This window comes from Pseudoliparis swirei, chromosome 4, assembly GCF_029220125.1.
Source record: "Pseudoliparis swirei isolate HS2019 ecotype Mariana Trench chromosome 4, NWPU_hadal_v1, whole genome shotgun sequence".
Taxonomy (NCBI): Eukaryota; Metazoa; Chordata; class Actinopteri; order Perciformes; family Liparidae; genus Pseudoliparis; species Pseudoliparis swirei.
The window spans coordinates 10,089,964-10,102,458 of NC_079391.1; the positions used below are offsets into that span (position 1 = coordinate 10,089,964).

Consider the following 12,495-nt stretch of genomic DNA (forward strand, 5'->3'; position numbering starts at 1 on the left):
TTAATCAGCTCGTGCACAGAGCTGCATGTCTATCTTGGGGTCGGCCACAGTCGCTGCGTTAAATGTGTTCTCACCGAAGGTCTAGTCGCCAGCTGGAAGTGTTTTTATCGGGCTGGTATTGGCATTACTTCAGGGTATCTATTCAGGCCGCTGTTCTTTCAAAACAAAAGTGTGTATCTCCTTCAACGTCAAACATATGCGCCTCTCCTATGAATCTAGATTGATGCACAGGAATGAAATAGTCTAAATTAAAGCTATCGCATCGCGTTAAATAAAAAAGCATTATCATGTTGCTCACTAGGAGTGGACTCTTTTAGTTGAGCTGCAACTATGAGTTACTTTCGTTATGAATAATTAATATCTATTCTTTTCTAATTAATTGTTTGGTCTGGAAAAAAAGTAGCGAGCGAAAAGGCCCACGGATGATGCTATTCACCAATAATCAAAATGGTTCCCAATTATCTTTATGCTGATCAATTTATTGAATTATCATTGTGAGTCCACCGTACGCCTGGTCATGTGAAACCTACGGTCAATGTGTTTCTTTTACATCGCGGAATGACATCTTGATTCTTCGACATTGCCTGCGTAGACTTGGGAAGTCATGAGGATCTGAGCATGATAAAGAACGGGTCATTCGTCTGTCAGCACAGAGCATGCTCATCTCAGCCCGGATTTCCATTGGTTGCACTCATTCCACTGGTCTAGATAAGAACCCAGCAACACCAATGCTGGCATCGCTCATAATTCAGAAATAGGAGAGCTGTTAAGATGAATCGGGTTTGACCTTTAGCGTGTTGTAGAATAATAAATGCGTTCGATGAGCTTCTATTCTGCAAAGAGCTCGTCCAATACTTAAAACTACTTCAAGGAATGGCCTCTGCTTTGTGGCCAATAGAAACCTTGTCGTTGGGGCTATTCACTGAGACGGGAAGCCATGGCGACAGGAGGTTTGTCTCCTACTCGCCTCGAGGAAATCGGTTCATTCATCAGTCTGTACGACATCCACACATTCAGACATGCACATACATGTACAGCCGGGAACACACACTAATTAAACCAATAACAAGATTACAACGGGGCAACTATCAGCCACCAGACCCTGCTTTGGAGAGTCGAGTCGATGCTCCATCTGTGTGTGCGCGCCAGTGCCTGAGTGTGTGTGTGTGTGTGTGTGTGTGCGTGTGCGTGAGTGTGAGTGTTCGTGCGGTGGAGCCGCTTGGGAGTCGGGGGCCCATGCAGAGCACTTGGAGTGCTAATTAGGCAACCACAAGCCAGCAGAGTACATCACAGAGACGCAGAGAGAATAGAGGGGGGAGAGAGGTTGAACAGAGGATGAAGTGAGGGGCGCATGTATGGAGAGCTGGCACAAAAAACAGGAGGAAGAGAGAGTGAGAGTAAGTGAGTGAAGAGAAGAGAGGGAGAAAGTTGAAAGATGATGATAACTGAAACATGTGTTTCATGCAATGATGTCCCCGGACACCGAGAGCTGTCCAGAACAATGCAATGCATCTTGGTCTGTGTGGGCCGTCTGCACCAAACGGCATCACAGGCACAGCGACCGTGACGAGCTCCATGGCGGATCCTTCTTTGTTCGCGTTGGCCTCCGTCGAGTCCGTGGGAGAATTCTGCAACATCTGTCGTCCCTCCCTGCCCAGAGAGACACACACTGCCCCCTTTTCCCCTTCTCTGTAGCAGGTGAGGTTGATTAAAAGAGACAGTGGACAGGACCCGGTGATGATGAAGACGATGATGATAGTGAGTCAGAGCTGACTCCCTGCTTCCTCTCTGTCGAGCAGCTGGGCTCGGCTGAAGCTGGCCCTCTCATCAGGGAAGCGACAGGGTTGTGTCTCCCCCCCCGCGAGGGCGACAGAGGGCAGCTTGACTCCTGGAGCATGGGCCACAGACACAGACAGGGGGCTCGTGTGTGTGTGTGTGTGTGTGTGTGTGTGTGTGTGTGTGTGTGTGTGTGTGTGTGTGTGTGTGTGTGTGTGTGTGTGTGTGTGTGTGTGTGTGTGTGTGTGTGTGTGTGTGTGTGTGTGTGTGTGTGTGTGTGTGTGTGTGTGTGTGTGTGTGTGTGTGTGTGTGTGTGTGTGTGTGTGTGTGTGTGTGTGTGTGTGTGTGTTCACACTCTCTAAGAAGCACCGTGAAGCTTAACCAGACTGTTCTGTCATACGCCCACGCTAGCGTCTCCGAGAACACAGCCACTATCCCCAGATGATATGTGTGTACACACACACACACACACACACCCCAAGCAAACCCTACCACAGCCACTATGTAATTAACAGACAGAGGAAATGGCGCTGTTGGGGTGGGTGAGTCGGCTGCAGGAGGAGGAGAGGAGAGAAAGTCATCTCGGCTCGTGCCTACCCTCAAGACACAATCTGCTTCTCTCTGTGTGTGTGTGTGTGTTGGATAATAAAAAAGAGGAAGGTGAAGATAGGGAGAGACGCCGGCTGGTCCTTTTGAAAGCTCTGTTTTTGTTGGGCGGGGGGGAGAGGGAAGGAAGAGGTGATGGATGAATAATAAGGCGTGCGCCCACACACACGGCCGCGTCATTTACAGCCACACGAGGTAAAAGACAGGAAGACTGCTCAGTTTGCCAATTTGCACAGGTGTGTGTGTGTGTGTGTGTGTGTGTGTGTGTTGAAGACAGTGAGCCAGGTCAGAGGGAGATGCACTTTGTTCTCTGCGGTGGCTCCATAATGGAGGCCTGCTGTATAATGACAGCTCAGACACGGGCAATACTCTCTGGCTCTCTTTTGGCTTCATGATTGATATCTTGCTCTCTCTCTCTCTCCCTCTCCCTCGCTCTTGTTTCCCTTTTCCCCTCCTTTCTTCTTTTCTCTCTCGTTTATCAGTGGAATTGTCATCTTTGATTCTGCTGCTCTGTAGCCGTTTCAGAATTTCTCGGACATTAGGATTTCTCTTTGGTGTGGAGTAAAGGAGATGGCACGCATGCGCACAGACACTCACTTACTGTGTGTGTGTGTGTGTGTGTGTGTGTGTGTGCAAACCCTTACTCTCTCGCTCTCTCTCTCTCTCTCTCTCACGTACACATCCGTTCTACAGCGCCTGAGGGTAGATTGCTCTGACATCTCATCTCAGAAGTCAAACAAACCTTGAACTACCAGAGCAGGTTTATCCTGTGTGCGTGCGTGTGTGTGTGTGTGTGTTTTTTTAAGACGGAGATTATGCCTTAGTGTTGAGCATGAGCATCGTATTAATGTGGTAGAACATTCACAGGCGCTCATGAGGTTTGGTTCCTGCTCTCTTGTTTGTTTTTGGGGAGCGCTTGCCAGTCCAGCTCGAATATCATCTTTTGTTTCTCTAACACAACCTCAACGGCCGCTACGGGTACAGTACAAGAGTTATATTAATAAACAGTGGATCACTTACTTTTTGAGGTTGTCAGCCACAGAGTTACGTTTTCTGCCAATCTGTCATTACATAGGCATTTTAAAGAAATCCCATGATGTGGTCGTGGCTGTGATTCCCATATTTCTTTCTGTTTCGCCCGCTTGCTTTCGTCAACATTGCAGCTTCTCTGCTATTTTAAACACCCAGCTTTTTGTTCATCGTTCTATATCCTTTTCGTAGACATTTGCTCATGCTGAACTTCTTCCATACCCTTTCCCCCCGTCCTTTTCACGAGGACACGTCCACTCATCAAGCCAACTCTAAATCCCTTCTGTAGGTCGTTTCCGCGGGGTGGGGGTCTGAACCTGCGTCCTGTGGTTGAAGTATGCTTTAACCACTGAGTCATGCCTCCATTTTTTTTTTAATCTTGATGATCTGACGTTTTTTTCTCTCCACTCCTCTACGTCAAGATGGCGCGATGAAAGGTGTCGCTTATCTTGATAGTGTGGAGGCTTACTGGTCTGTGTCGCCCGCAGCTCTTCACCAGTTCACTCCACATCTAGTTTCCTATTCCTCGCTGCAGTATTTAAAGCTGGCCTCCTGATCAGATAAGCACCAAAAAGGTCTCCGTCCCACCGCGTAGGTTCATTTCAGTCGTTTTGCTCGTCGCGACCACCAGGTGGGCTGAAGCTCTCGTCCTGCTTCGCGTTGAACGCCTTGTGAAAACAGTTTGATGTGAAGCAGTGGCACGCGTTTGTTTTGTATTAGCAAATGCCGCAATGATGAAGAAGAAGATTATCGGGAGAGGCTCGGGTGCTATTTGTTGGAGTAAAGTATAGACCAGGAATGTAGGAGTGGAACCAAACCACAGAAGCTGTTACACAGGAGCTACAAAAGAATTCAACGCGGAGGACGGCAAGACATTTAAAAATGGCGCTTCAGTTTGCCTGCCTGACCACACATGTTGAGCCAACCAGTTTATCACCCCGACATATTTATTGCTCATTTGAGGGCCGACACTGACCGGTTTGGCTCTGTTCCTAAGCAGCACTACAATATAGTTTAAAGTGTACTATACCCAGCCACTGGAAAATGGGGCATCTGCTGCTCTCAGCGAAGTGAAGCCTGAATGCACAGCGGCGGCAGCACAGCTCTCGGGTCCCGGCGGGATCAGAGAGATGGGCCAGGCGCACTTCTCTGCTCGTTTTAACGAGCTGATAGGCAAATCCCATCCTGGTTAAAGATTAACCACTCGCTTGAGCCGCCGCCGCATTATCTCCTCATTGACCGGGGCATACAGGAGCCAAGATTTACACACACACACACACACACAGAGAGAGAGAGAGAGAGAGAGAGAGAGAGAGAGAGAGAGAGAGAGAGAGAGAGAGAGAGAGAGAGAGAGAGAGAGAGAGAGAGAGAGAGAGAGAGAGAGAGAGAGAGAGAGAGAGAGAGAGAGAGAGAGAGAGAGAGAGAGAGAGAGAGAGAGAGAGAGAGAGAGAGAGAGAGAGAGAGAGAGAGAGAGAGAGAGAGAGAGAGAGAGAGAGAGAGAGAGAGAGAGAGAGAGAGAGAGAGAGAGAGAGAGAGAGAGAGAGAGAGAGAGAGAGAGAGAGAGAGAGAGAGAGAGAGAGAGAGAGAGAGAGATATCTGCATTCCAAACATTTCACCCTCCTGTCGCCTTAGGGTCATTTTGACCCGATTCAATGTTTCACCCTCCTGTTACCTTTATATTTACTAACATATTTTACCCTTTGGGTTCAATTTGACGCCAGCAATTAAAACCTCCAGAAAATTATTAGAATTAATATTGTTTTCCAAGTTTAAGTGTGAGGCACTTTATGTTTGTTTGTTGACTACCGAAAGAACACCGACATTAAACATTGAATGGGGTCAAATTAATCCTAAGGTGACACAAGGGTGTAATATTGATTCGGGTCAAATTGACCCTAAGGCAACACAAGGGTTAAGAGGGTGGAACTGTGTGTGTGTTTGACTCTAGGAGTTTGTGATCGGCTTTGCTCCCAGCGGGGTGTTCAAACGGTGTGTTTACTGTCTGCCGTTTAGCAGTCAATCTGTGGATGGGCGGGACCACGGTGTGTGTGTGTGTGTGTGGTTCGTTGTAATCTACATTCCTCTTCTTTCAGGGCTTTGTTTTGTTTTCCCTCAGGCCGTAACGGCATTCAAAGGGTTAATTGCATTCGGAGCCTTGGCGTGTAACAGACTCACCCTCGGGTTGTCAGCAAAACAATCTTTAAATTGTTGCCACAGTGCCAAACGGTCTAATTCATGACTCACATCTTTGCCTTTCGGGTTCTACATCTTGCAAGTGGACGCAGGCTTTGTCATTTTAACAATCCATCATAACATCCTTTTGAAAATCTGCTTTTCGTTGGTGTAACACTGGATTAAATGAGTGACGTATGCGGCTTCATCCACAGAGGACTCCCTCGGATTAACTGGGGGACGATGCCATCTGCTGGGTGCGTGAAGAACGTCGCGCCGGGGAACAGCGAGAAGTGTGTGACTCGTAACCGAGCGATGTAAAGAGGTGAAGCGGGCTCACTTATCTGGAAATTCATAAGAGATTACTCATCCTGTATTGCGCAGATCATGCTGTTCATCATCACTGACGGTGAAAAGAGAGCCGTGTGCCGCTTGTGGCTTTTTGGTTTAGAAAGAATACGCGGAGAGAGAGAGAGAGATGGAGCGTTCTCTTTTGTTCGACTTGCACACCCACATATCCTTAATGCTCTCATTGATTTCCACTTAATCCAGCGTGTTTCAGTCTCCAGTGCCTTAAAGTCGTAACTGTGCTGTGGTTAAACTGGTCATTTATGAGCTTTCAGCCGTTTGGGGTTTCGATGATTTCTCGTCGCTGCTCCACTTTTTCTCTACGTTGTGGGTCTTCATTGGACATGCGACAGTGGAATTGTAATGCAACTAAGTTGCCACAGGACGCCCCGCGAGCTCCACCTCCACCTCCGAGTACCGGCGGAGAGGGACTGAACAAGCATCACTTTTGGTAACAGCTATGATGGCACCTGCAACCGCCTCAGCCCCGATATGGGCTTGATGCCGGGGGTCGCCTCAGAGAGGCTTCTTTTGACAGACGGCACCAACGAAGACCGCCGAGAGACAGGCAGACAGGAGGAGGGTGCAAGACGGGGTCAGAGGTCGAAGAGAGCGAGCCGGTCCTGAGGAACAGAACGGGGTCTTTGTGGAGAGGCGGCCCTCGGCGCCACGCGGGCCACCGTGTCGTTCATAACCTCTCGCGGCCGCTGCTCTTGCTCACCTCGCTGTTGTGAGAAGAGTAGCGAGTGTCGTAAGGAGGAAATGACTAAAGAAACGACTCATTCGCAACGCAATGACCGCAGGATGGACAGAGGGGAAGTCAAACCCCGGCGTTGACCCTTTCCCTAGCTCCGCCACCCCTGACAACTATTACACAATAGTTATTATCGTAATTATAGTGCATTCGTCCGCGTGTCGCCTGTCTGCTGTGTGTGTGTGTGTGTGTGTGTGTGTGTGGCACTGTTCAGTTTGGATTGATTGTCTTTGGTGGTATTAAATGGTAAAGGTTTAGTTAGAAGATTGGATTTCATGACCTTTTTTATTCGGACTGTAGCGTTCCTTTCTTACACTTCAATGTTTCACGATGAGCGTTTACAGTTGTTACAGAACAATTATGCCAACAAAGCAAATTTAATTGAGGCAGATCTTCCAACAAAAAAAGACTTTCTCTTTTTTTGCCGTCTGGCTTGACACAGGCCAGGACATGTCCTCGGTCTGTTTCCTTCTCTCGTTCTATTTGTGCCTCTGTGTCTGAAGAAGGGAAAGGCACATCACATATTTACCCCCCCTCCCCCATCCATCCATCTATTTACATGGACACACACACACACGTACACACACTGCCTGTCTCTCCCCAGCAATGGGGTCAGATGTTGTGACCGTCTGAGCACTCTTCTCCTCCTCAGCTCTCCTCCTCCTCCTCCTCACCCCTCCCCCTCCTCCAGCTCGCATTGGCAGGGCATGCATGCCTGTGTCTGTTATCTACAAATGGCTGAGGAATTATAGGTTGAGAGGGGAGTAGGAGGAGTGAGGGAGAGTGTGAGAAGGGAGGGCTGGAGGGGAGGGATGGGGGGTGGGTGGGTGAGGTCATGTGACATCCCAGCAGCTGCTAGCCTAAGAATTTCTGTTTTCTCACTTCGAGAGAGGGAGAGAGGGAGGGAGCACGGAGGGGAGAGATAGGCAGCGTGTGTGGTGTGTTGCTTTGTTAGATAAGCTCTAAACGGTCTTTGTGAGCGGCAGCGTGAGAGACGGGGAGGCAGAGAGGGTGGACGGGTGAGAGGAGAGGGATAGACGGAGAGCGAGAGAGAGAGGGAGGGAGCAGGAAGATGGTGTGTGTCCTGTCGGCGGCTGCCGGTATGTGCCGTTCGGGGCTCAACGTGAAGATGCAGCCATGGGGGATCCAGGCGGCTCCACTCCTTTGTGCAGTAAGGAGCTCCAGCCACGCTCTTAATCTATGAGGGGGGGGGGGGTCATGAACTGCTGCCAGACCTCCGGATGCGTGCTCCTGTGTGTGTGTGTGTGTGTGTGTATTTGTAAATCTATTGTTGTCTCCGCTTTCCCTGTGTTACTCGTGTGTGTGTGTGTGTGTGTGTGTGTGCGTGCACCATGGTTTTATGTGTGTGCTCTGTATCTATAGTATGTCAGGGTTTTCAGAAAGTTCCTTGTGTGTATCTTTGACTCGCGTCTCTGACTTTCTCTAGTAAGGGAAGGAGGAGCAGTACGCTAATGTCTTGACCAAGTCACGTTACTCGTGTGTGTGTGTGTGTGTGTGTGGTTGTCTTGGGCGGCTTTGTTGGTGGCGCTCTAGCTCAGGGGGGTAAGGGCCGTCCTGCAACCATGGTTTGGTTGTCGATTCGCTCTCTCCCCCATTTTGCAAGTCGAGTGTCCTTGAGCAGGCACTGAACCCCCCCCTTCTTCCCAGGCGCTTCACACACTCATAATAATAAAATTAAAAATGTTAAGATGGGTTAAATGCAAACTAATTGGGGATTAATAAAAAAAAGTAATTCTATTCTCAATGGCGGAGTGTGTGTCGCTCAGACAGTAGTCTTTGTCGATCCCATCATTAATTGTGTGCTGGGTTCACTTTGAGTGCACTGGGTGACTGGGAGGTTACAGGCAGGACGACTCGGGAGGTGTTGGGAATGTTCACTCTCTCATGCCTGACTTGCCGCTGTGTGTCCACACACACAAACCACAGGGCGCTGTGCCTCTGCTCTCTTCGCAGGCGGGAACCTGATCTTTTTATAGCCCTCTCCGCCTCTGGTGTAAAGATTTAACTCCCACTTATTTAATTGTGCTATTGATGAACCGTTAGTAAGCAGCGTTTCATTTCTGTGAAAAGTTTATTTCGAATGTGGATTTGAGGAGGATGCTGAACTGTGTGTGTGTGTGTGGGGGGGGGGGTCTGTGTGTGGCTGTGTGTGTGTGTGTCTGGCTGTGTGTGTGTGTGTGTGTGGCTGTGTGTCTTGCCCATTCTGGCATTTAGGGATTCCACTGACCAAGGGGCTGTCAACACGGTGTTTCCTTTCAACACACACACACACACACACACACACACACACATACTCTAAGTCTCAGAAGCATAAATCCAAAGATTCCTTCAAAACTCATTGTCTGACTTTAGCAGCTGGCAGTATTTCAAACATCACAGTTTTTCCTCTTCCAGTATTCTCAAACTTTCCAAGAGAGATGGGTTTGAGTAGCGCCTCCCTCGCAACATTATTTGGATCACGCGTGGCACACATGGGACGCTTTAAAAAAAAGTGCTAGTTGTGTGTGAGAGAGGCAATGAGTTACCCCGGTGGTGTTGGAGCACGCTCAGTCTAGGTTTGGTGTGAACTCCATGACCACGGACCTCTGGCAGACACCCACAGACGGACCGGAGCTCCCTGAGCACAGAGAGGCTGACCTGTCCTCCTAACCTCCCACCTCTGACCCTCAGCCACACAACGAAAGCCCCTCTGCCCCAGCTGTCACAAACCCAGCACCACACTCGGCCCCGACTGTCTCTGTGTCCAAGGAAACTGCGATGTGCCTCACTTGGTTATGCGTATTTGTCTTGTAATATATACGTTGTGTGCGCTTGTATGAAGGACCGATGGTATTTACGAAGACTCGAGCCCTCGTGACTCAAGTGTGTGTGTGTTGTTCCTCTTGAATGCAGTATCGATTATAAATACTTTCCCATCCTCCTCCCTTTTGTCTATTTGTAGGCATGAGCCATGAGCCAAAGTCACCATCGTTAGGAATGATCTCCACGGCGACCCGTACCACGGCGACGGTCAGCCCCCTCACCCCGTCGCCTCACAACGGCTCCATCGTGGCCAATGGGAGCCCCGCTGCCCAGTCTGCTCACTCTGGATTTGCCGCAGCCCTCCGTAAACTGGCCAAACAGGCCGAAGAACCGCGAGGTAAAAGCCGCTTGTGACGCTCACGGCGCCGTCGAGTTTAATTCTGCTGTGGGGCAGTTTGTAACTGTCATTAATTCAGCAAATGTGTTATAATCTCTTTGCACTACTTGTTTGGTGTGAATATATTTGTGGTCGCATCTACTGTGAGAGCTCATTTAGTGATGGAAGTTATATATGTATGTTTATTTAACTGTTTACTTTAGTAAGTTGTGGTTTGCGGTTTTAGCTAATATCTCTCATTATGTATAATTTATGACAAATATTGTGTTCTATAACCATGATAGGAACTCCATGTATTTTTACATCCAGTCCTATGACCCATACTTGCAAAGTTGATGGATAAGGTGTTCTGTACGTGTGTGTGTGTGTGTGTGGTTGGATATTTGGTGTGTGTGTGTGCTCCTGTCTGTGTAGCTGAGTGCGGCTCTCCTAATAGCAATGGGATGTTATCCACACAGGATTGAATTAGTTGGTGTCTCTGGAGATATTGGGACGAAGAGGAGCCACTCAAGCTGACCCACTTAATGTGCCGTGTGTGAGCGCACGCATGCTTGTGCGCGCTTGTCAATATGTGTACGGTGGTGTTAGAATACATGCGCACGCACACACACACACACACACACACACACACACACAGACACACACATGCCATAGAATTCCCAGCTCTCAGCATGTGATCCTTTGGTTGTCTGAGGGCTGCATGATTATGTTTCCAATTAGTTGAATTATCTCATGACTAATTCATTGAATATGTAGGATTCCTGATTTAAATAACAATTATTTTACCCACGATAAATATGAAAGACTTAATATTTAAATAGTGTATTCAAGCATCTTCTCTTGACAACAAAATAGTGGAACAAGACAATAGAAGCTATTTGTCAGATGACTGAGGAAAATGCCGTCCCTCAAATTAAAAAAGATTGCTGTTAGTCATTGATAAAGATAATCAAGGTATGTCACAGTAACCCTGTGCCGATATTTTTACTTTCACAGTATTGTTTTTTTAAATTTTAGCTCCTGACTTAAAACTTATGACCAGGAATGATGTAATCACAGGATTAATACGCCGCTAAAATCGTCACTGGAAATTGTATTCCTGCATCAGTGGGCCAAGAGAAATTGCAGATTACAAAAACAGTTACAGACGATATCAGCAGTCAGTAGCGTGAGTTTAATTCATGTTCTCTCTCCTGCGCAGCCGTTAAAGTAAACGGATAAATCTAAAACAGTTGAATCCCAGCGTTCGATGATGCATGACGTAACGTGACATTCACATTAACATAAACACAGCAGTGCAAAAAATCCTTTTAACATTAGGGGGGGGGGGGGATACATGTTTGCGACGCGGCAGCGTGCCTTATTCAAATCCATTTTTGGAATCAATGGCATTGATTGTGTCAAAGAGTCACCTGGCTTTCGGTTGTATGAATATGAAATACGCATCAGGTGGTTGAATATCTGGTTACTAACTCGTACGACCATTTGTCATCAATTGTGACCGGCTGCCTTTGATGCCGCCTGTTCAAAGAACCATGAAGGTGTGTTTTGCATAGGTGCTCAGTGAGGGCTTTGTGGGCTTCTGGTTTTTTCTTTGTTTCCTGTATATTTGGTGAATGCAAAAACCGGCCTCTAATACTCGTGAACATGCAAATCTGTTTCAAACTCATGGGCCTCTTGATTACACATAGATGACAATATTATTTTATTTAAATAGGCGTACAAAGCAGAATCTACACGAGAGCTTCAGTGGGAAGTTTATTGAGGGTGTGTGTGTGTGTGTGTGCGTGTGCATGTGTGGCTCCATGCCTTGGCTCTGGAGAGGCCCAGCTACCCCAGCTGTCCACCCTTGCTCTGGCTCTTAAATCAGACGTTCCCCTCCTTTCTGGCTGTCCCTGGACACCTTGCTCCCCAGCCCACTGCAGTCTGGGACCCAGAACCCTGCCAATGATTTATTACTCACCGAGAGAGAGAGAGAGAGCGAGAGAACTCGGTCCCAACCTCTCCTCACCTCCCTCTCAATCCTTCTCCCCTTCATCTCTCCTCACTCCCTCAACCTCACATGGCAGCCTTATTTACTTCCTCAAGCCCGTCACTCTCAAACAGAAAAGTCCACTTCCACCGCTGCCTTCTTTTCATTTTCTCGTCGACTCGCCTTTTTTTTTTTATTGGATTTCTTTGCTGCTTATCTTTGTTTCTCATCCCTTTTTCTGTGTCAGTTGCAGCTGGAGAACATAAGGATTGCATTCTCTTAGTCGTTATTATTATTTTTTTTTAATACCTCTGCCTCTTTTTTATTTTTTATTGTGGCACAAGGTGAGAATAAATGTGCGCTGTTGTATTTGTAATTCCCATTCTACCAAGGCCCAGAGCTCCTGCCTGTGTCTCTGTCAGACTAACAGACTCCAGATCCTGTCTGATTAATCTCTGCCACCTTTTATTAAAAGCACAAAAAAAGCTCCTGTGTTATTTTGTAAGCCTGCTGACTGTGCTGCCTGGCTGGTGTAGGAAGCTGTGTGTGTGTGTGTGTGTGTGTGTGTGTGTGTGTGTGTGTGGTTGTGACTCAGACATCAGGCATAAGGGGGCAACTCAGCCTGTGTTAGGAGTCCCGGCTCCAGGGTGGGCAGAGGCATGTCGCCCCTGGAGCTCC

General features: G+C 48.0%; 1 protein-coding gene across 5 annotated transcripts in view; it reads left to right on the forward strand.

Moving 5' to 3' along the window:
• gse1b (Gse1 coiled-coil protein b) overlaps positions 1 to 12,495 on the forward strand; it is a 165,335-nt gene that overhangs the window by 129,385 nt on the left and 23,455 nt on the right. For 4 of the 5 annotated variants that reach the window (XM_056412038.1, XM_056412039.1, XM_056412040.1 and 1 more), the window contains one exon: positions 9,648 to 9,845. In XM_056412038.1, the coding sequence (XP_056268013.1) occupies positions 9,648 to 9,845 (198 nt within the window). Of the gene's footprint in view, positions 1 to 7,707; positions 7,857 to 9,647; positions 9,846 to 12,495 lie in introns of those variants that run through there. The other variant, XM_056412042.1, reaches the window with a different exon arrangement.